Here is a 24,937-nt window from a genome sequence, read left to right as displayed (position 1 = left end):
CGACGTAATGACGTCATTGGTGATGACGTAATGGCGTCACGTCTATCAAACATTCAAATATATAAAGTCACTAATCATAACTTTAGTCAGTTAAAACCTCATAATCATGAAAAGTTTACATTTGAGTTTTGCAACAACACCTAAATACAGTAACAGCAATAATGTGCATATGAGGATTTAAGTCTTGAAGATATAAAGTAAATAAATTAGGTGTCATCAGCGCAGAAACCATGATCCACTTACTAAACATAATCCATTGCGATGTATTTGTTATTAAATGAACTTACATTTCGCCAGATTGCCCTTCATCCAAGCCCTCGAAATACCCGCGCTCATAACATTAGTACAGAATCAGAATCAATCACCAAAAGAATCCCTTCGGTTCAGACAAGCTGTGAGTCAGTTGGCTTCACGCTGAATCGCGCATGCGCAGTATCATCAGTTCATCGGTTCTCAATTCGGACGCGTCCGACAGAAACGATTCTCGGTTGAGTGTACTGATGATCCGAAAACCAATGCAACCGGTTCTTGACTCGAGAACGAGAATCGCTCTAACCCCTTGCACGTGCTGCAGTTCAGTGTCAGCTGCTCTACTCATGTTCATGTTCTGTTTACTACAAACTCAATTTGTGAATGTCATCATTAACTATAAATACAGTACAGATATCTCATAAATCATCCCTTATTCCTATTAAACATAAGAGTCTTTAGAGTCTTAATTATTGTCCAACTTCCCTGAAAACTCATTTGGCCTATACATTATATACAATATACAGATTGGAAACATTAATCTAAAAAAAATAATAATAATAAAAAATCAAAATAAAATATAGTTATTTTATCACACTTTCCGATGTTTAACAAAATACTTACAAAATTACACGCATGCGCAGTATCATCAGTTCATTGGTTCTCAATTCGGACGCGTCCGACAGAAACGATTCTCGGTTGAGTGTACTGATGATCCGAAAACCGAAGCAACCGGTTCTTGACTCGAGAACGAGAATCAGCTCATCGGTTCTCAATTCGGACGCGTCCGACAGAAACGATTCTCGGTTGAGTGTACTGATGATCCGAAAACCGAAGCAACCGGTTCTTGACTCGAGAACGAGAATCAGCTCATCGGTTCTCAATTCGGACGCGTCCGACAGAAACGATTCTCGGTTGAGTGTACTGGTGATCCGAAAACCGAAGCAACCGGTTCTTGACTCGAGAACGAGAATCAGCTCATCGGTTCTCAATTCGGACGCGTCCGACAGAAACGATTCTCGGTTGAGTGTACTGGTGATCCGAAAACCGAAGCAACCGGTTCTTGACTCGAGAACGAGAATCAGCTCATCGGTTCTCAATTCGGACGCGTCCGACAGAAACGATTCTCGGTTGAGTGTACTGGTGATCCGAAAACCGAAGCAACCGGTTCTTGACTCGAGAACGAGAACTGCTCCAGCAGTGGGCGTGTTTGTTCATTATCTGGCTCGGCTCAGTGTTCATCTTCAGTTCGGTCTTCCCAGCATTTCATTCAGGGTACTGTTTGAGTAAATGAATTACTCCGGGATATTGGTTTATTCTGGCTCAGAGGGAGTGTCAATCACGTTAAAAAAGTTAACCGCTCAAGTAATTTGTGTATTTATGCTTATTGGAGACGTGAACCGTTTCAAACGATTCAGTTCGATTTGGTGAACTGGTTCAACCGGTTCACTAAGAAGAACCGGTTAAATTGAACGATTTGTTCACGAATCGGCCATCACTAATTGTAACCGATTGCCTGTGAATCACATCGTCCACAAAACAACATCCTCTAGTGGTGTGTAATGGCAGGATTGAAGAATTTTTACATGAACGCATCTTTCTGTGGATTGAAGTCTCGCTATAGTCTCTGCTAATGAACCATGTAAGGAAAAGCTTTCCTGAAATTTGTATTTCTATAAATGTAAAAAATATATGACTATATAAAGAGTTGTGTGAGCATTCATCAAATCTGACGGAGTTGACAAAACTTTGTGCACATAATCAACATTTTTGCACATAACCACATTGTACCGTGGTTCAATTTAGTATTTTTCTTAGCTGTAGCTATGAGGTCATTCTGACATATATTCATGCTTCGTTTTATTAAAAAACCTAACTTAACGCATTACGATGTTAGATTTTTACGTGCTCCCCTGGTTTTCTCTTCCTCTTCTCTAAAGCAGCACAGCAAGGCCTCGTCCCCTTCGATGCCTGTTTCTGGGGACGGGGTTTATCTTGGTTCCTGATGTAACGTACCTGGATAAACTGACAGAATTTTAAAAGATGATATCTCTGTATGCATTGAACTTTCAGATATTGAAACAATTCAGATATTGTTTATGCTCAAACAGCAACGTTACATACTTACGGTGAAATGGCAATCAACAATCACTTTAAAGATGTGACCACAGAGGCTTCAACAATGTTTGTATAAAATATAAAAAAATATATAAAAGATCCAGCACAGTGTCCTACTGTAAGATCGACAATGAGCAGGAAATAGGAAAGGGTTTCTCAGAGTTAAAGATGCTGCTGACATTTATTCAGAATTATAAAAAATCTTGACGGAGCTGACACAAAAAATGAGGACAACTTTGATGCATGTTTTTTTTAATGGGAAATATCCAGGACTTACTTTTTTCATTGTTTGATATATTACCGATCTCTGCCTTTGAATACAAATGTATATTTTAGAATTTGTTGCATTTTTCAACACTTTGTTTGGCAATTTTACATTGTGACCTCAGTTGAGGACAGGTATAGAGCATGTATTTAAAATAATGATGAATGAATTATATAAAAGAAAAAGCAATGAATGCCCTGAGTATGATTTCCTTTAGATGTAACTTATTTCAAGTATTTTTATTTTGTTGAATTTCTTCATTTTTAATATAAAGAGGGCTTTTGTCTGTGGGATGTTGTTTTGTTCCTTATTTCAAGAATCAGTGAATTATTATATTGTTAATATTGAAAGAGAAAAGTGACATGACATGCAGCCAAGTATGGTGACCCATACTCAGAATTCATGCTCTGCATTTAACCCATCCGAAATGCACACACACAGAGCAGTGAACACACACACACAGCAGTGGGAATCCATTAATGCTTGGCACCCGGGGAGCAGTTGGGGGTTCGATGCCTTGCTCAAAGGCACCTCAGTCATGGTATTGCCAGCCCGAGACTCAAACCCACAATCTTAGGAGTCAAACTCTCTAACCACTAGGCCACAACTTACCCATTGCTAATATCTATTTAATTATCTATTTAATGCTACCAAACAAGTAATTTAGGCTCATAAAAGCTGATAATGTACTCAAAAAATGGACTTTCAAACTTGAAGTAGTTACCCCTGGCTCTTTCTAAATCTCAGCAAAAGCGAACTCTGGGTTTTCTTGTTTCATGTTTCACACTGCTATTTTAGTCAAGTATAACAATTAATCCTGTGTATTTATAAACTGATGATTGACACAGCATGCTCCTAAACCCCGGGTTAACATTATTATTTGCATATTTCCCTGTTGAAAAAAAACAAAACAGCATATGCTGGTTAGGTCTGTTTTGAAGCTGGAATGCTGGTTTGTGCTGGTCATGTGCTGGTCTTAAATTGGTCAGACCAGTTTAGGACCAGCACATGACCAGCAAAGGACCATCTTAAACCAGTTAAAACTAGCATCCCAACTTCAAAACTTACCAAACCACCATATGCTGTTTTTTTCGACAGGGTTGTGCATCCTTATATTAAATTTATCAAGTTTTTTTCATGAGTGGACTTTTCGGTGGACTATAAAGGTAAGAATTAAACAGTCTCTCCTTCACTCTAGGTCATGTGTTTTCCATCATTTTTTGTAATTTTCCCCTCAAACACAATTGTTTATTCAACACGCGCTTCTGTGACTGACAAAAGCATAGCTAGATGTCCTAGTGGCTGTTTCGATACGTAAGCCGTCCGCCATACTGGAATGTTTAATACTCTAGAGCAATGCATCTGCACTGCAAGTGTAGTTATACACATATATCAATATCTATATCTTCAGTAGGCTACAGAAGATGCTTTTGCTAAACCAACACAATACAACACTAGACAAAGCCGTTAGTTAACAAGTACTTTAATTCAAATTCTTACCTGTGAAAGTTTATCCAGTTTCTTCAAGAATTAAAATCTAGCCATTTTTTATAACCAGATGCTACGCAATGTTATTGCATCTTGAAATGCATTGATTTTTATTCTGAGTGACGACATATAGAGCATTCCAAGATGGTGGATGCATCAACGTGTCTGTAGCTTTCGAATGTGGAATCTACCTATACTGTACCTATGGTCCAAAGACATGAATATAAGTTACACGATTGCTTGTCCGTTGCTAAGCATCTAGCCATAATAACATAATAACATTGTGGCTAAACCTGCTCCAGAGCAGGCTTTCATAACACAGAGTAAAAAGCAGTGCTAAACCCAGTTCTAAATTACAGGTGTTAAACATACCTAAAATGTGGTATAGAACTACCATAACTCTGTATTTAAGCACAGTGTGAAAAGTCCTTTAACCTCTCATTGACTAGGATGGGGGGAAATGTTATGTCTTTTACAATAAAAACAAAATCATACTTTTTTTAACCATTTATTATTATATATAAAAATTAGTTGTGTTTTAACATACACAAGATCATCTGTAATTGCACTATAAATTGGTTGAGAACAGTCATACCAGCTTACTGGACCCTATAGAAGAGCTTATATAAGTTATAGAGACTATACATAGCTGCAGAGATTATAAACAACCTTTAAGAAGTCTCAGAGAAGAATACTTTGGCATATAGATTAACAGTCATTTGAGAAGACATCTAAATATCACAATATATATGGATAAAATAGTGATTGGTAGCGAATAATATGAGACTACATATATTTTCCTACATAAGAAAACAGTTGACACACAAGAAGGCTGGAGTTTGATGAATCACCTGTCCTCCCTCAACTTTCACTTGGTCTAAAAGGAAAGAAGACAACTGTGATTACTTAAGTATTCACAGACTTTACAAAGTATAAAGACTAACATTAAACCAACAGACTAGTACCTAGATTAATCACACATGATCAATTTCGGTTCAAAGCAAAGAAAAAAATTTAAGACAAAAAGAAAGAAAGAAAGAAGCAGTCTGAGTGAACTATTCATTACATGAAGCTTTACATTTGTGTAACTTAATCTGAAACTATGTTTCTAAAACTATTAACCATAAGTTGTTAATTATTAATATGAAACATCATATATTTGAGGTTTATAAAAAAAAAACATCTTGATTGAACAACTAGGGATACTATTTATTGGCACCATACTGGCTTTTATTGGAAATTAATTAATGTACTGGATGATATTGGAAATATATATTGGGTTGAGTAGTCAAAAATGTAATGTTGGCCATAACAAATATAGGCAATATATTGGCCATAATTAATTGTATATCCATGCATTCCTATTTACGAATCCTCATGGGATTATGGCTGATATTTCTCTTTCCAAGGTGACGGTAACTTCTCTGATTGGCGGTTGTCTCTTCAGGATTGTATTAGTGTAGTTCTCCACTAGGAATTTACCAGTTAAGAACAAATGTTGATTCAAACTACGTTTCAATCACATTGATTGTGTCAGTATACCTCTGATCTTATGTCAGGTTCATACATAATCTCTAGATATCAATTTATCAATGAAAAAATACAATGGGATTTTTACTTCCACAACTGTTGTGCTTAAATGGCATCCCGCAGATCTTGTTTACCTTGTTCATCTTTTGGGAGTTAACAACAGCGACCTGTCAATAAAGACAAAATGACACTCAGTTTCTGGACCACAGAGTGAAAGTTTTACTTGGACACTGATGGTGCCATTAATTCCTTAAATCCACAGAGATTTTACCTCTGACATGGCGGGTAGATTCATATGTAGCCACATGGTCCTGCGGGCTTTGGGTCCCATCCTCTGGTTCAGTTTCCGTAGTAACCTCTTCACCTTCCTGTCACTTGGATCAGCGCACTTCACCGCCTTTTTGGTGTACAATCTGTCATGATTCAAACAAGCGAGAATGTGAGTGCCAAGATCTCAAGAGCTCCCTCCAAAACCTCTCTCTTTACATAAGGCAAATCCTAAATCTCTTAATCTGCTACGCTTCAAGTCAGTGCAGGCCAAATTGGCCTCTGTGAAGAAACAGTTTGGGCATTGTCCACCCAGCCTGAGTGCATTCTTTTGCTCTGCTTGCCTGACAATTACCCCCCTCAGTAATAAAAATCTGACCTGCTTAGACGGCAATGCCTGTGAGCTTAAATAGGGCATATTTGCGATGTCTGTGATTGCACCAGGATGCCTGGAATACTTGCATGATGGCTCTTATGCTGCAATCCGGCCCCTCCGTCTGCCTCTCATACCTCAGGACGTCTTTGGTCCGGACTTTGCCGTGAGAGTACTGCATGCAGCACTGAACATCTCGCTGCATTTGCACACCCTTCCCTGGCATAAACAGAAATCAAACAACGGCAGCAGAATTCAACACAGAATCGCACCTGGAACCCATGATTAAGTACCATAAACTGTGCATTTCAACTGGCATGCTCAACAGTTTGCAGAAGAAATCATGTGTCAATCAATTTTGGAGCTTCCTCTGCCTCCCATCATGCTTTAACACACCTCATATCTTCAGACATGTGTGAAACTCCAGCATCCGAAGCTCTTGAACCGGTCTGGCTATCATAGCATTATGCCTCTTTCCCTCCCACCGAGATCTGGTCCCAACCGCCCCGTTCCAACATCACAATCTGATGCTAGGGAGAGTTTCACCTTACCTTCCAGGCAGCCGAAGAGGACGGCCGAGAGGAAGAGGATGGAGACAGTCTGCAGGAACATGGTGGAACCTCAGAGGGATTTTTTTCCTCCGTGCTGTCTGCTGTCCTCTTGTGCTGTTTTTATTTCTCTCCTCTCTCCCTCCCTTCCCCTATTTTTTCTCTCATACGCTAACACACCCACAACCTCCCTCGCTCCCCCCCTCGAGTGCTGTTTTCACAGTCGTAGCATCTCCCCTCACTGTTGAGAAATGCACAACTCTCTTCAATTAACACACTGAGCTGTGAAAGCTCTGGTGTGATGTGTGGCATAATCGCTGCAATTTTGAGCCCATCATTCCCTGTTTGCTTGAGAATTTACAGATGCAAAGCTCTCAACAATAAATCCATACAGAATTCTTCCAACTTTAGATGAAAGAAGATTAAAGAATGCTGAAGGGAAGTAATCACCTTGCATTAAAATGGCCAACTTTTGGCAAACTTATGATTTATTGCAGTCAAAAATGTTGGAGCAGGATAAAATACAGTCCTGAGGTCTGTTTTTCAGGGAGGAGTGTGAGAAAACATTCAAACGAACAAAAACATCAGGAATTAATAGGGATACTAATGTGCAGACATTTAGAGGCCATCCTTATGTCAAGTTCTCGAATCATGGAGAGAAACTTTATGGTTTTGGCATACCTGGGATCATTAGATCGAAAATATGCCATCTGCGTGTCCAAGGTGGGTGTGTGAGGCATGCAAGAATTCAGCTGCAAAAACATACCATGTTCATATGACCTCACTTGATGCCAATACCTCATCTTGTCCCCATATCTCGCTGGCAAATAAGGTATCACACCGAACAACATTTTTTAGTATATAAACTTTAGCAGTATAAAGTCGACTCCAGCACATCCCTAGACTTTAAATGGGGTTAAGGTCAGTACTCTTTGATGGACACAGTTTGAGCCTGATGAATCTTGGTATTGTCATCCTGGAATATGGACATGGGTACCTATTTCAGCATGGTTGTTTAAAGGGGTCATATGATGCAATTTCAAGTTTTAATTTCTCTTTGGAGTGTTACAAGCTGTTTGTGAATAGATAAGATCCCTGAAATTGCAAAGACTAAAGTCTCAAACCCAAATAGATATTCTTTATAAAAGTTAATATTCGTCCACACCCTCCTAAAAACACCTCAGTTAAACATGCTCCCACAGGTCTACATCACAATGTGGGAAGATTAGCATAACACCGCCTAAATGTTAACGCAAAGATATAAAGTGTAATTTTATTGTTGCTCCACCGCCGCCACCATTTTCTGTCTTCCAAAAGAGGACACGACTAGAAAACAGTGGATAATTTGTATTTACAACACTGTTCCAGAACATTTTAACCCAAATATTCATATGTGTGCAGCACATTTTATGGATGATTATTTCCCGGAAGAGAAAACAACAATGCCGGCTGTTCTGACTCACAGACTGTGACTAAGTAGGATAAATACAGTGATGGTAGCATAATCTGATAAGTAGCATTATTTGTTAGAACACCAAGACACACATCACAGGATGGTGAGGGGCGTAACATTTCCGTCACATGCTTGAGGTATTCAGCCAATCACAACACACTGGATAGCTGGCCAATCAGAGAACACCTTGCTTTTCAGAATGATGAGTTTTGTAAAATCAACACGTTTCAGGAGGCGGTTCACAGAGCAGAAACAATAATGTACATTATGTGGATAATAATGTTTTTTGAACCTTAAACCACATAAACAAATTTCAATACACCAAATAACGTTCTTTTTAGCAACATCATATGACCCCTTCAAGAAATGAAAAGCTAAGCACTGCATCAGTTAGGGTTTAAAGAATTGCTGGAAACATATTAATCCATGCAATAATAATTCAATTCTAAAATCTCAAGGATCTGATTATTTAAATCCAAATCTTCTAAATAAAACTATGCTAAACTCGTCACATAGCTTGTTTCATTGTGAATAATTATTGTCAAAGGAGTGCATTCTAGTCTGCTTTTATTGATTACCAATTAAACACAAATGAACCCCGTTTTCTCAAAAGCCATGACTTGTAGTGTTAATGTAGTGCAAACAATGAAGAACATGTAATGTGAACATTTAAAACTTTATTTCTAATCTTAAGTGTGAGCAATAGCAATATTGATGAACACTAATGAATAGTTTGAGCTCTCCATAGAACAGTGGTATTGAATTTTGCAGCTGATGAGTTCATTCCCTTGCATTACAGTGTTTTTCTGTTAACTTTTCATTGAAGCATATTACAAAAGCACATCCACAAAAAAAAAAAAAGAAAAGAAAAAGAAAACAACTATGCAAAGAATTCTCAGCATGCATTATAGAGTTCTTCAACGTGGTTTAAAATTGCTCATGTGATGACTCGCATACTTGCTTTATGTCCTGGATCAAGACAGAAAGCCGACTTAACTAATGTAAAATATTGGTTTCCAATTTTTTGCCAACGTTTTTATTTCTGCTGGATCGACAGCATCCCTCACACTGCGAGGCCACCAGGTCTATCCATTCAAGGCAGACTGTTCTCCCCTGGAGACTAGCTTTAGATAAATCTCAGGAAAGACACATGCTATGTTGTGATGATCATTCACATTCTGCTCAGTTCCTCCTGAACTGGTGATTCATAAAAATCTTTGTTTAAGCTGGCATGTAAAATCTTGTCTTTAAGCTCCTTGCATGAAGATAAAGTCCTAGTTATTTACAGGTAAACAGTGATGGCTTTCTCTTCCTGGATATTGAAGTAGACTGACAGTCTGATTATGAAATAGCCTCAGACGGAACACTGTTCATAGTCCTTTCACTGACTGTCTGATTCATATTAAACACAAACCTGCAAAACACACACAAAAATTACACGCTTCTGTCAGATTTATTTCTACACAACCACCAGAAGTCACTACATAACTCAAAAACAAAATTGTTTAGAAACGATTGTTTTTGTGCATCCTGGATACAGCGGCTGTGCACTTTTATTCTCACTTATTTGTCCACAAGTCTACAACAAAGGTGTCCCATTTGTCTTTTTAGGTTTCAAAAGGATGCTAAAATGACATTAAATTAGTTCTTTAAATGAATAGTTTTTGCAGTAAAAGGCTGTATAACTATAAGCTCTTTCAAAAAAGAACTGATCACAGTTTGCCAGCTTGGTGTCATCATGTATGTTCAAGTTTATTTTCCGTCTTCGTAATGGATATGAACTTATTTTGGATGGGCATACATTTTAGACAAAGCATACATGCATTTTATGGTATTTAATATATATATATATTTTTTTTTTGGTCAGAATAATCTGCAGACCAGACTTTCTGCTGATAACCAAAAGTCTGTCAATCCAAAAAAAAAAACAATTGTCTCTCTCACACAATGAACACACGACACTGTTTAGGAAAAAGAGCTTCACTTTATTTAAACACTAAACATCGTTATAAGAATCTTAGAATACTGAAAAATACAATTTGCACTTTACAACTTTGACAACCATACAGTTTTGTCAAACTGCTAAAACATTACCAACATCACAATGAAAAAATATGTCTAAACGATTTCTCCTCTCTTTTGATTTCTCAAATCAGAATCAAAACTTCAGAACTTGTTGACAGTCTTTATATTCCTAATTATGCAGCTTTTCAGTCAGTCCAGGGTACCTACACAAGAGTGATACAGAAAGCAAATAGTTGAATTTAAAGACATGAACCTGCTTACACATGTGCTTCATTCCACCAAAGTTTGATTCAATTCCCCTTCATAGGTTGCATGTCTCAAACTTTTGTGTCTAAACTGTATTGAGTTAGCATCAGCAGCCAAAGTAACACTGGTGCATCTCTTTATCATTGTAACTAATAATTAAGGACAAGATCTTTGAGCGATTTAAGACCAACTGCATTCATACTGTGAATCATCAACTGTACTCAGACCAACTCTGTAAGCCGATTCATGTATGCAGGTAAATGGTGACTTTGAGAAAAAACAAGCTAGCCAAACTTTAGACAACAGATCAGAATATCTTTATTGAAACAGCCATGTTATTACCAACTGTTTCTGAATTCCAAGAATCAAAGGTCTTGGTGGTCACACATAATCTGCTACCATGGCAGAATATTGTTTGGTTTTAGGTTTGCCATTCTTGGAAAATGAGGTTTGAAGGGAACAAAGAAATATAGGCAATCAAAATGATCCATAAAACTCTTTCCCACTCCTTTAGACCATTGCCAGCAGGAAATGAAATTAAATTACGACTCCCTTACCTTCCAAAAATGCAAATTCATCTATTGCTTCAATAGCATTGTCTGCCAAAAGAGAAAAAGCACCAATCATTACAGCACCAATACCACTTGTTTTTTTGTTAAAATTATATTTAATCCATTTTACAATTTAACTTATAACTTACCCAAGTCTTTGCGCTGCAGAGTTTTTCTTTTTCCCTGTTGTGCATAAACAAGAGCGTCCTTGGCGATCATTTCAACAAAAAGCTCCTGCAGGCAGACAAATAATTAGTACCATTTTATAAACTGAGACACAACCGTCTTTACCCACCAGAGTGTCAAGGACGGGCCATCCATACATTTTTGTCCTTGGCCCTGTGAATTCAAGCAATGGCCCCCTTCAAGGTTAACATATCATCAACAGATCTACCCTAGTTTGAACTGTGGTTCAGAATATCCATACAGACAAGCGCTGTATCCATGCATGCTACAAACCCAGACAAACTAGTATTAAATGTTTTTAATACATCTCTCCTCCTCTCTCAGACATGTTATTAGTTGCTGATATTTGTTATAAACATTTTACAACCACAAATGCAACCAGACAAACAAAACCATGAATAGACCGATCTAAAACTGACATGCAAAAGGAGAGAGAGAAAAATAAATATCTTACATTCATTGATTTTGCACATGCATTTTTATGCCTTGAAAACATAACAGTTTGGTTTTCTGTGATCCATTCTATGCTGTTGTTGCAAAATCTGTTGGTTTGTCATCAAAATCATGTTATCTAGCTGGCAAACAAATGGTTTTATTGAAATTGCAAAAATGGCAAACCAATAACCTACCAATCAGGAATCATTATTATTACTTTTTTTGTAAATATAAGTCTTTATACAGAAAATGTTTTTGAAAATTTAGTATTTCAGAAAAAGCGATCACATTATTATGTTCACAGAAAAAATAAAAACAAAACTGTAGATGAAGATATCCCAATTTTACCTATAGAAAATATATATAAAAAAATACATTAAAAATAAACATTGATCATTTGTTTGTGGTGGGGCCAGTGAACATTAACGCAGGGAAAATAAAATCCCAATAAATTGAGCCCTGTAGACAGAGAGATATAAACAGAAGTAAAATGGTATTTGACATAAAGAGCAGGCAGAACTTAAACTCGGGAGACAGAGGAAGTGACGGAAGAGAGATGAATCCAGCGCGTGAATGTGTGTGTATCTCACCGTGGCTTTAGCTATGATGAACACGGACTCTTGACTGGCCAGACTCACGTCCGGATCGGCTTTCATCAGAGCTTTGATGCGGGACAGCGGTAACTTGGCGAGGCGGTGCTGCTGCTGCGCGCCCGCAGTGGGCCCAGCTTGCCCGTTTCCCCCGTCCTCCTCGGGCTCGGTGCCTCGGGGCTCGTCCTCAGCTCCGCTGCGGTCCAACTCCGGCTCCGCGGGAGCTGCAGGCGCTGTCGCCGCCATTGACACACGCGGCTCTTACCGAACGTAATCTAAACCGAAAGCGGATCGTCTAATCCTCTCCCGCCAAATCTGACTGTAAACACAACCTCGAGGCGGAAGGCGGAACAGACGTCACAGTGCACGTCATTTTAGCGGGTCAACTCATTCTGTTCAGTATAGGTCATTTAAAGTCAATTAAACAGCGCAATTAAAAAATTAAACGCACTTCCAGGAAGGATTATTTTTAATTGATCACAGATTACGCGTAGTTTCCTCAATTCAGAGAAACTGAACTGTTTAACACCTATTTTACATTTAAAACCACTTTATTTCATGCCTTAGTATACCTCACAATTCATTTTCATTATTTTGCCATCATATAGTACCATGGTACAATTAAAGACTACAGTAGTATTGTTTGAATAATTGGCTTTTGATGAATATAGCTATTCAGCATGGACCATCCGGATTTACCATTGGGCTTATTGGGCTGGCAACCCATTGGCCCCAGCTTGTAGGGGGCCAGTTTACTTTTGTTCAGTTATGCCATTCAGAATGGCTAAACAGGCCAGCCGGGGTTAACATCTTTCAATTACGATTAGGGGTCGTAAGGGTTAAACATAGCCACCATTATTTCTCAGGAAAAAAATATACTTTTCTGAAGTAAATGAGGTAAACTGCCACTAGACCCCGCTTATGATTGTAAAGTGCTTTGGGTGTGCAGCTATACACAATGAAGTGCTATACAAATCCTTCATTCATTCAAATCATTTCATGAAATTGAAAAAAAGATAAATAATGTAATTACAGAAATATAAATCCATTGTTTTGGCCAAACATTAAGCACACATTTGACTGCAATGAAACATGACCCAATTTGCTTTTTATGAAGATTATTTTTTCATCAAAACGCAGTTTAATCATGTAGTTAAAAAATTAGGCCTAGTTGTAAAAGTTACGTTTAATTTTAGTATAATGAATAACTAGATGTTTACGTGTTGTAAGCTTTGTATTAGTTTTTTTGCACTAGTCTGCTTTTTGCATGCGGCATTTGCAGAGCTCCATTGGGATGTGTAACATTTTTCACAAAAATATGTCTCAGTAGCACAGTCCCAAACAGTGTGATTGAGCTAGAAGCACGCTACATCTACAGAGCTGATAGAACAGCTGTGGGAAAAGCAAAGATGGGAGCATTTGCATCAGTAAACAGAGCCTGGTGCACTGATACTGTTATTACTAAATCTCACTGTTCCTGCTGATCAGTTTATGTAACCCCGGATGCTAATGCTAAACTAGCTAATTATTTAAATTAATTTGTCAGGCCACACTGGTCTCACACACAGATATTAGTATCTACACCAGCACCATTCTATACCACATTAACAGGTGTGTCGATAAAGTATCCACCCATAAAATAATTAAAACATTACCCAGCCAGAAACCTTGGATGAACATGGTAGTCGGACTCCTGCTTAAAGCACGTGACACAGCTTTTAAACCTGGCAACCAAGAAGCCTACAGTTTATCCAGGGCCAATCTGAAGAGGGGAATTAAAGCTGCTAAACTTAATTACAACAGCGGATTGAGGATAAATTCAACAACAATGATCCTCGGCATATGTGGACAGGTATTCATGCCCTCACAGACTACAAACAATCAAATAGACACCCCCAACCAAAAATGCCACACTCCCAGGTGAACTGAACATCTATCGTGCTCACTTCAATCATGGAAACACAGAATCACTGTACAAAGCTTAACAATTACAACTCCTTCATCGTCACCTTGAACACTGGCGTACCACAGGGGTGTGTTCTAAGCCCAGTTCTCTTTCTCCCTTTTCAGCCATGACTGCATACCTGTACATGGCTCTAACTCCATAATCAAGTTTGTTGCTTGTATTGGAGGTTTGCAAGAAAAAGGCCATTCCTCAAGAAAGGCCAGATGCAGTCATGACTGAGCGTTGCAAAAACATACCTTGAAGATTCAGAGACAGATGGAACTAAAACTGAATTATTTGGCTTCAACACCAAACAATATGTCTGGTGGAAATCCAATACAACTCACCATCCAAATAACAGTGTTCCTACTGTAAAGCATGGAGGTGGTAATATCCTTATGGGGGTGTTTCTCTGAAGAAGGGACTGGAACACTTTCAAGATAGAAGGAAAAATGGATAGGGCAAAATATTGTCAAATTCTTGAAAACCTGCTGCCCTCTGACAGATAGTTAGTTGTCAATGGAAGAAGGTTTACTTTCCAGCATGACAATGACCAAAAACTACACAGCAAAACTGACCACAGAGTGGTTGAAAGAGTAAAAGATGAATTGCAAAGTATAGATATGCAAAGTTAGTAGAGACAGAGACATGTCCTAACAGACTAAAGACTGTAATTAAAGTAAAAGGTGGTTCAACAAAATACTGACACAAGTAGGTGATCCTTTTTCCCAACTCATTGATTCAGTTTATTTATTTATTGATTTATTTAATTTTTCCTTACATTTTGGCTTTATATCTTTAGACTAGATGTTATAAATTGCACTGAGTAAATACAGCGTGATAAAACAAAAACTGTGTCGATCTTCACACAAAATATTATTATGTTATATGTTAAAGGTGGTAATTCTTTTCTACCCACTGTACGTATTTACTCTTATTTAAATACATTGGCTATTAGCACTTCTGTTTAGATGCTAACTGCATTTCATTGGACCTGTACACTGCACAATGACAATAAAGCTGAATCTTATCTAATCTAATCTATTATTACGTCCATTTAATTGGATTGAGTGCTGGTGATTGCTGGAGGATTGAAGACTGTAGAGCGACAGGTTGTTGTGTTGTACTCTACGTTCATTCAGACAGACACCAGCATGAAGGATCCACAGCTACCAGGTAAAGTAGATTATTTTTTATGGAATAGAGTATAGGGAGAGTTTGTAATCAAGCAGTGGCAGACCTGTTTTTTGAGCAGTGGTTATGTGTCAGGTTGCATAGATTATGAAAAATATATAAACCGAGAATAGATGATGATAACGATCATTTTGTTACAAAACAAATGAATGTGATTCACTATTAACTGCATATTAATTACAATGGATATGCATAAGATAATTTTTTCATTGATTTAGAATTTTGTTAAGTTAACTCTTTTTTTGGTTTGCTCCTAAACACGGTTGTTTTTTAAGATGATGAACAGTTTCACAGTACAAAAGATGTTGGTTGAAAATAAGGAACTTTTTTTTATTATTATTAAAGGCAGCAAAAGTCATTAATGGAAAAATAGTTTGATTAAATCAAGTTTTATTCCCATCTATTTGTTTTCTTCCTGCAGCATTGGTGTTACTGATACTGAAAATAGTTTAGTGGATATCCTGATATTTTTAGAAGTGTGTCGAGTCTGCAACCTGTGATGCATGGTCTTAATGTGGCTCCTAATCCACCCTTCTTAAAGACTTTACTATTCAGACTTACAAGCCTGATCTTGCCTCCAGTGCAGACATACTGGACATTTGAACTAAAATAGAAAGGACATGCAGGCATGGATTAGGATTACACAAGAACATCTAGATACAGTAGATGCAACAATGCAATATTCCAAAATAGTGTTATTTCAATATGCTGGTTTATGCAAGATTTACATTATTGGTTAGATCTTTAATAAAAAATGTAAAACAATTGAAATTGAAATTAATGGTAAAAAAAAAAAAAAAAAAAAAAAAAAAAAGTCAGCTGTGCTTGTTATTACTTAACAAAATTCCAAAATGTTGGTTTTATGGACTGAACTTGAAACTGTATATAATGCAAATACACCAACCTAATAAAATTCAGTTATGTCCTGACTTTTGTTTGGTAAATGTCTATAAATCTAGAAGCAATGGTCGTGTCAGTCTTCACAGACTCTTGCTGAAGGAAAGGTTTACACGAGCTTCATCTTTCAAGGATGGGGTGAACAGGGATCATGCCACTGACGCAGGAAATCTGCTTTTAATAGTCTGGAGAATCAAGGCCTGTGCAAAAGTTTAATTTATTATTATTCAAAACCTCTTATTAGCTCCAGTAGTATATTCTTTACAAATATATACTCAATTTAGTTCAACTATTATGAGACGTACAAAAGGTTAAAAGGTAAAAATGAACTCAAATGTGCCTTAAAACACCACTCTTCACCACTCTTATCACAGGGGATCCATTCATTAGTTTTTATGTACAGTTTCTATTTATTTGAGTAATTTGACTTTTCAATCTTATTTATAAATTTTTTTGTCCCATCCAAGGTATCAAAACACTAAATGTCTGGGCGAAGCGACATGGGAAAAAAGGAAAGAATGAACCGGCGGCCCAACCTGCCCAGAAAGAAGCAAGAGCATGCAAGGTACCAGCGCTTACTCCTGAACAAAGAGTGAAGCAGACGCCCTTCGAGAGGGTCCTCTATGACATGTCCCACAATGAGCAGGTCATCAGTGAAATGATGCTGGGCCGCAGGATTGCTTTCTATGAACTCAGAGGAGAAATAGGGACTGGAAATTTCTCTCAGGTCAAACTGGGTGTTCACGCTTTGACTAAAGGTGAGACCATCAGTTGTCACTTAAGAAGGCTTTGGATGACTCTACATAAAGTGGCACAGAGTATCTGAAATACTGTAAATCAAATAAAACCACAAGTTAAACGTGTTCTCAGGCTAGCTTTAAAGGGTTAGTTCACCCAAAAATTAGAATTAACCCATAAATTACTCACCTTGAAGTCATCCTAGGTGTATATGACTTCTTTCATACGAATCCAGTCAGAGTTATTTTAAAAATTGTCTTTGATCTTTCAAGCTGTTTGATGCTATTCAGTGGGTGTTGGACTCCATTGATCCATTTAATAGAAAGTGCATCTAATAAAAAAAGTGTCTCACATGGGGTGAACAAAGGCTTACTGTAGTGAATGTGTTTTTGTGAGAAAAATATCCATATTCAAAACCTAATAATCACTTTAATCTAGTTTGTGCTCACTGTTGTAAAACAAAAGCAGTTCTGGGCTGATGACGTAGAGGTCAGTGTTGCACCTTCAGGAAGAGTCATTTATGGCTTAATTTTCATTCTTGGATGAACTAAGCCTTTAAGTTTCTGCAGTTTGCAATTACATTTACCCAACAATTGTCAAAGTAATTTTTAATGGATGTATGAGGCTAGTTTCTCTATTCACACCCAAAGAAAACTGTGGACACATCCCTTTAATATTGACAGAAATTGTCCAAAAGGTTTTGTCTTCAAAATGTTTAATTTAAAAATCTGCTAGTACTATCTTCCAAAAATTCTGTCTGATTACCCATTAATTAATAATAGTGAATAGTTCAATAAAGTACTATATATGGGACATCTTATTAATAATAAATATATAAATAATGAAGAGTTTCTACGCTACAAGTGCATTTAGGCATTACTACAGTATTAATGTAAAAAAAAAAAAAAAAAAAATCGATATACATTTTCAGATTTGCTAGTTTTTAAAATTATTAGTGTTTTTTTTTTTTTTTTAAAGGGGGGGTGAAATGCTATTTCATGCATACTTCGTTTTTTACACTGTTAAAGAGTTGGATTCCCATGCTAAACATGGACAAAGTTTCAAAAATTAAGTTGTATGTTTGAAGGAGTATTTCTGTTCCAAAAATACTCCTTCCGGTTTGTCACAACTTTCGGAAAGTTTTTTTCGAGTATGGCTCTGTGTGACGTTAGATGGAGCGTAATTTCCTTATATGGGTCCTAAGGCACTTCTGCTGGAAGAGCGCGCGCTCCCGTATAGCAGAGCACTGAGAGCACAGACATTCACTGATCAGAGCGAGAGCGTCGCGAAATGTCACAAAAGAAGTGTGTTTTTGGTTGCCAGGGCAAGACAACCCTGCACAGATTACCAAAAGAGAAACAGCATTAAGGGACCAGTGGATGGAGTTTATTTTTACAGAGCATCAACGGAGTTGTGCAAGTGTTTGTGTTTGTTCCCTGCATTTCGAAGATGCTTGTTTTACAAACAAAGCCCAGTTTGACGACGGATTTGCGTATCGTTTATTTCTTAACGATGATGCAATCCCAAGGAAAAAGGGTCACGATCGTGTGTTGGAACCTGCAGACGGTGAGTAAAACTGCTTCAAATATCTCTGCCTCCTTGTTAGTGAGTCCCCTCCCATGCCGGAGACCCGGGTTCGAGCCCCGCTCGGAGCGAGTCGTTGCTGCTGCTGCTCTCGTTCAGTTTCAGCCTCTGGATCTGATTCTGGATCATAAATATATGCTGAATCTGACTGTTAGCCATGGTTTGTTTTGGATGATGGTTTTTCCCTCACTGTAATGTCACAGCTTCCACATGCTCTCAACGCAAAAGCTTACTGGCGCTCGTCATGCCTCCAGCCGGTCGTGTTTTTCCGGGAAAAATCGGTACAGACTATCTTTCTCTTATGAATATAATAAAACTAAATACTTTTTGGAGTTATGAAGGATGCAGTACTACTCTATATGTACTCAAGATTAACAGGATATTGAGTGAAAACGAGCATTTCACCCCCCCTTTAAGATCAAAAAATCTTTAAAATTGTAAGTCGCTTTGGATAAAAGCGTCTGCTAAATCATTAAAAAGCAACTTATTTTTACATTTTCATTAGAGATAATATCTAAATGGTGTCCTAATTTAAAAAGTTGTAAAAAAAAAAAAAAAGGCCAATAAATGATATAATATCTATACTATGAAATAATTAAACACTATATGAGCCCACTGTATGTGTAATTCAGATATTTATTTAATATAATTGTGATTTTTATCTATTTAATATAATATTTCTATATCCTGAGTCCAAACTAGATATGTTTTGATGAAATGAAATGAAAATTCCAATCCAATTTAATGAGAACATTTAACTATGTTACAAGTTGGTGATTTGTCTTTGCAACAGCTGAGGGAGATTACATTACATTCCTTTAAAAAATATTATATATATATATATATATATATATATATATATATATATATATATATATATATATATATATATATATATATATATATATATATATGTCTGTGTGTGTGTGTGTGTGTGTGTGTGCAGACAAGCTTGTTTCTTCATCAGAACAGATTTAAAGAAATGTTTAATTTCATCACTTGCTCAGCAATGGATTCTCTGCAGTGAATGGGTGCCGTCAGAATGAGGGTCCAAACAGCTGATAAAACATCACAATAATTCTAATAATACACATGACTTCAGTCCATCAATGATCTCTATGTGAAGAGAACAACTGCTTGTTTGTAAGAAACAAATCCATCAAGACTTTTCCAACCAAAGTACCAGTCTATGATCCATAAGACTTCCTCCAGTGAAAACACCCAAAACTCAAACTCGAGTCAACAGCCGATTGCATAGATCAGTCCCTGCTGTACATTTAGTCCATTTTTAAAGCATCCACTACACTCGGATGTACTTCACAATAATGTGATCAGTCAATCACAGTTGAACAGGGTCTGACCATGGCTTGATCCTCTCATGTAATCTCAATCCACCCCCTGGAATGGCTCTAATATTTTTACTGGGTTGGTTGAAAGGCCCTCTCAAGACAAACAACACAGCAGGAAGGCGTCTCTAACGCATTTTACCACACCTTTTTTTTTTTTAAAGAACTTTATTAAGATAATAAGGTCACTTGAATGTTTCAGTAGCATCCCCGCTAGGTTTGTATGACATGTATTTTCCCGAATACAGTTGACTGTGATTTAACACTCGTCTCTCCGTCTCGCAGAACGTGTTGCAGTAAAGATTCTCAGGAAGGCACGGCTCGGCAAGAAGTCGCAGAATCTGTTTGCCTCAGAGATCATCTGTATGGAAAATCTGTCCCATCCGAACATTGTGCGTCTGTATGAGGTGCTGGAGACCAGTAAGCATCTGTACCTCGCTATGGAGTACGGCAGCGGAGGAGACCTGTTCTCTCGCCTCACCAGCAGAGGCCGCCTGTCAGACCTGGAGAGCAGGCTCATCTTTGCCCAGATCATCTCAGCCATCAAATACATGGTGAGAGCAGCAAGGCCTTGTCCTCGCATGACCTGACAACAGCTCCTCTGATTAATGCTGCTTGTGAAGACAAGCGCTAAGAAGTATTCAGCTGCATTACTCATCCGGCACATGCTAAAGACGTGAATTCTACCTCAAACTGTGTGATTTATTCAGAAGAGGTGTAAGCAATTAGACTTGTGAGTTGTAATGGGTTGGAAAATCCTATAAACATAGATTATGAGATTAGAATTTTGGCAAGTTGTTTAATTCAATTAGACAATTTTGATGAAATTTGTAGTTATGTTTTTCAATATTACTGGTCAGAGGTAGACTGGATATGTAGTTTTATTTTTTTTATTGAATTTTTTGTTTTACTTTTCTTTAACTGAAATTGCAATACTGTTCAAACATTTAGGGTTTAGACTTTATGTTGTTAGAGATTTTTTTTAATGACATCTAATGTCTAATTTAAAGACATCTATAATGTTACAAAAGATTTCTATTCATCAAAGAATCGTGAATAAAATGTTTATACATCATAGCTTTTACAAAAATACTGTTTTCAACGCGGATAAAAATCAGAAATTTTTCTTGAACAGCAAATCAGTATATTAGAATGATTTCTGAAGGATCATGTAAGTAATTATAAAAATTAATCTTTGATGACAGAAATAAATTATATTTCAATATGTATTTACATAGAAAACATTTAATCTAACTTGTAATAATATTTCAGAATATTACTGTTTTTACTGCATCAAATAAATGTAGCCTTGGTGAGCAGGAGACACTTCTTTCTAAAACATTTAAAAAATATCACAGACCTCAAACCTCTAAAAGGTAGTGTAGGTCAAGAATTATATTTTAGTTTAGAACATTTACAAGAAAATCATTTATTAATAATAATAATCAATTAAGTTCTGTAATTGATGCACAAAGTGATTACTTGATAGATCAAACCCTGTATGATAATTATTGTTATTAATTGAGATGGATTTTTGTCAGTGTTTTTTTTTTCTTGTCTAACAGTTCTGTCTATTTCACTGTTTATTTTTCAGCATGAAAACAACATCATCCATCGTGACCTGAAAGCAGAAAATATTTTTTACACCACTTGCTACTGCATCAAAGTGGGTGACTTCGGTTTCAGTGTGGTCAGTGAGCCGACCGCGACCCTGAACACGTTTTGCGGCTCCCCGCCGTATGCGGCCCCGGAGCTGTTCAGAGACAAAAGCTACGTGGGCCATTATGTGGACATCTGGGCGCTGGGTGTCCTCCTCTACTTTATGGTGACTGCCACCATGCCTTTCTACGGCAACAACTTAGGGCGACTGAAGCGCTGTATCCTGCAGGGGGCGTACAGCATCCCGCCCTACGTCCCTGAGTCCTGTCAGCTGGCCATCAAGGGCATGCTGAGACCCTTACCTGTGGACCGGACCACCGTGTCTCAGCTGATGCTATGCTCCTGGCTGAAGGGCATCGAATACCCCAAACCCTATCCTGCTTTCAATGCGACGCCCAATTACCTAGCTGACCCAGTGAAGAGCCTGTGCGTGGAGGAACAGGAAGTGAAGTCGGCCCTGAGTAAGCTGGGCATCAGTGGCACACATCTGCAGAATAAATCCTGCACTGACTGCCGCTGCCCAATAACAGGGACTTATCGTATCCTGCTGCACCGCATCCAGAAGAGGAGATCCATGGAAGCGGTAGGATACTCCGCTCTGTACCCCGAGGATTTTGGTACCAAGAAATACTGGACCAGCAACGTAATGGCTAAGCACAATCCTTCGGCAGTGTGTAACATCCTATGAAAACAAGTGTTGGACGATACGTGCATAAAGCCATGTTTCAGGATGTAAACAATTTACATGCATGAAGTTGTGCTGGTTTTTGTGCGAAACCTAGCATCCCAGAATGAATCCCAAGATTAGTATTTGCATTTTGGAAATATATTAGTTTAGAAGTTTTTTGGTGCTTATCTGCTGCTGAATCTGTTGTTAAAAAAACAGCACAAAAAGGATAGCCCAATTTCTGAAATGAAATCAGTCGCCAGTTATTTTTAATGAATCAAAAATGTACAGAGCAACACGTGTAGCCGAAACTAATGACTCTTTCGAGCTGGTTCTTTTTAGTGAATCAAAAGCATATAACACAAGTGCAGCCTGATTCCCAAAATGAACGAACAGGTTCTTTTTAGTGAATCATGAACATGAAATGCAACAAATGCAAATTATGAATCAAAAACATACAGGGCAACAAGTGAAGCATGATTCCCGAAATGAGTGGCTCTTATGAGCCGGTTCTTTTAATGAATAGCTCATTATAACGGAAATATACTACTATTAATCAGAACGAATCAGTTGTACCGGGCAGTTTTTGTGTTCTGTTTTACAAAATCTCCAGGGTCCAATGGGATCCAAGGCCTGAGACCACTTGTGCAAATGCTTACATTTGTAAAACTTCTAATGATTTTATTTTTGCAGTCAGTCCATCAGTGGTCATTTACTGTTGCCAAGTGGAAAACGGAGATGTGGCCAATACTTAATGGTTAGGAAAACATTTGATACATTTTTGTATCACTGATTAGTTTGAAAATATTGTTTGTTTGATATTGTCTGAGCCACAGCTTTGGATTGAACGTCATATGTAATAAATATTTGCAATACGCTGGTTACTGGCTGTTCTGGCCTTATGTAACAAAGTGCACATGCATTTATAAAAGCCTGACAGATTTGATGTTTAATTTGATGGATTCGACAGCAATCTGTTTCTATTTAAATAGTGGAATAACTTGGCAATCATTTCCTGGTCTCAGCCAGGGTTTACACTGAACGTATGACGCAAAGCATTAAACGCTAATCAGCGGTTAATCCTAATGAGCGTGGTGCTTTATAAAAAGCTTGTGGTATCAGCCATTATTCCATTCTATAGAATTAATCATCTTTATTTTCAAGCCATGGCACATTCATATCAGGAATGGAGGAGATCTGCCAAGATGCTGTTTTTACAGGCGTTATAGTGTTTTGTAGTTACACACACATGCCTTTTGACCTTCTAAATCATGTTTAGAGATACACGTCATGTTACTAAACCTTATATTACTCAATAACATGACAAATAGATCTGAAATTGTTACTGTACTCCACTGCAATCATTTGCAACATGATGTTTGATTATCAATTTACAGTTAAGCATGTTAATATGTTAATATTATCTTTTTGTTTGAGCTCATATACATGACAAATGTATTGTGCTTTGCTAATATGGTACATAACATTTCATATAACGTTGTCACACGAATTACAGACGCTACTTGAAAAACACATTGTATTATATTTTTGTATAATATTTTCATGACAGTCAGTAAACTTTCCTCTCAAATTCTCATTACTGTGATGTAATAATAAAGATATAAATACTGTTTGAAAATGATATATAAGGAAGTATTTATGCATCAGTGTACCAATATAGGAATTAAAATTAAAAATAGTCCGACATTAAAAAAAAAAATAAATCTCCCAATGCATATGGTAATGAGAATATGAGAAAATTTAGGGGGGGAAATGTCATAACATTATAGACTAATGCAAAGTCTATAATGCAAAATGTAATAATAATAATAATAATAATGCAATACATTTGTTTTTTCATTTCATTTATTTTGTTGTGAAATGTGACATGGATTTTTTTAATTACCAAGTTTTAATAAAATAGTATACATTGCCTGTGTACACCTCTATAATGTATGAAAGTGTGAAGTATATCAGTGTGTGCTTCAGAATCAGTCAAAAAAAAAAAAAAAAAAAAAAAAAAACCCCGCTCGTTAAGTTACATCTAATCAAAGAGTATACTGTATTAAGTAATTCTATGCATCATGATGCATCATAATGCATCATGTTCTGGAAAACTGTGAAAGCAAACAAAATGAATAGTGATGAATTACACAAAGACTCTCCAGTAATCCAAATAACCAATTTATTTTATTTTAGGAGTTTATTTTACTTAACTGGAGCCTCTGAATTGCTCAATTTGAATACCCAGTGTAAACAAGTGTGGGACTAGATTAACTGTCCTTAGATTTACTGTATGTTTTTTTGTAATTCTCTTTCTGGTATTGCTAAGCATCAAAGGTTTAGACTCTCTTAACATCAACATCTCTCACATAACAGGCCATCTCAAATAATCAGCAACAGCACCCTTGAGTAAACATTCTTTCAAATCCTTCTTAGACGTGCAAAGCATGGCAGAGATTTACTGTCCTTGGAACAAATGGTTTCTTTTCCTGTCTTTCTGAATGCACTTGACCTCAATTTCACAACATTTGTGCACTTACTATATGCTACTAGTTTGTGCTTGCAGCGTTCATGGTTTCT

The 24,937-nt window shown here is 37.2% G+C and overlaps 3 protein-coding genes across 3 annotated transcripts; 1 reads left to right on the top strand and 2 right to left on the bottom strand.

The window, feature by feature from the left end:
* Nucleotides 1–4,554: 4,554 nt before the first annotated feature.
* On the bottom strand, nt 4,555–10,150 carry ccl44 (chemokine (C-C motif) ligand 44). Its single transcript, XM_052610225.1, has 5 exons — nt 6,842–10,150; nt 6,380–6,509; nt 5,922–6,063; nt 5,785–5,817; nt 4,555–4,997 (listed from the first exon to the last, which is right to left on the bottom strand). Exons 1-5 carry the CDS (start codon nt 6,900–6,902, stop codon nt 4,989–4,991), a joined length of 375 nt encoding a protein of 124 aa, XP_052466185.1. The 5' UTR covers nt 6,903–10,150; the 3' UTR covers nt 4,555–4,988.
* Nucleotides 10,151–10,255: 105 nt separating this feature from the next.
* LOC128022551 (DNA polymerase epsilon subunit 4-like) lies at nt 10,256–12,684 on the bottom strand. The gene is made up of 4 exons (XM_052610224.1): nt 12,325–12,684; nt 11,263–11,347; nt 11,120–11,161; nt 10,256–10,519 (listed from the first exon to the last, which is right to left on the bottom strand). The coding sequence occupies exons 1-4, from the start codon at nt 12,568–12,570 to the stop codon at nt 10,506–10,508; spliced, it is 387 nt and encodes a 128-aa protein (XP_052466184.1). The 5' UTR covers nt 12,571–12,684; the 3' UTR covers nt 10,256–10,505.
* Nucleotides 12,685–15,357: 2,673 nt separating this feature from the next.
* Nucleotides 15,358–24,292, top strand: LOC128022550 (serine/threonine-protein kinase NIM1-like). The gene is made up of 4 exons (XM_052610223.1): nt 15,358–15,445; nt 16,828–17,118; nt 20,314–20,582; nt 21,623–24,292. The coding sequence occupies exons 1-4, from the start codon at nt 15,424–15,426 to the stop codon at nt 22,373–22,375; spliced, it is 1,335 nt and encodes a 444-aa protein (XP_052466183.1). The 5' UTR covers nt 15,358–15,423; the 3' UTR covers nt 22,376–24,292.
* Nucleotides 24,293–24,937: the final 645 nt, after the last annotated feature.

Source organism: Carassius gibelio, chromosome A11, assembly GCF_023724105.1.
Source record: "Carassius gibelio isolate Cgi1373 ecotype wild population from Czech Republic chromosome A11, carGib1.2-hapl.c, whole genome shotgun sequence".
NCBI classification, from domain to species: Eukaryota; Metazoa; Chordata; class Actinopteri; order Cypriniformes; family Cyprinidae; genus Carassius; species Carassius gibelio.
Note: the sequence above shows the minus strand (reverse complement) of the source record. Positions and strands in the feature narration are given on the sequence as shown.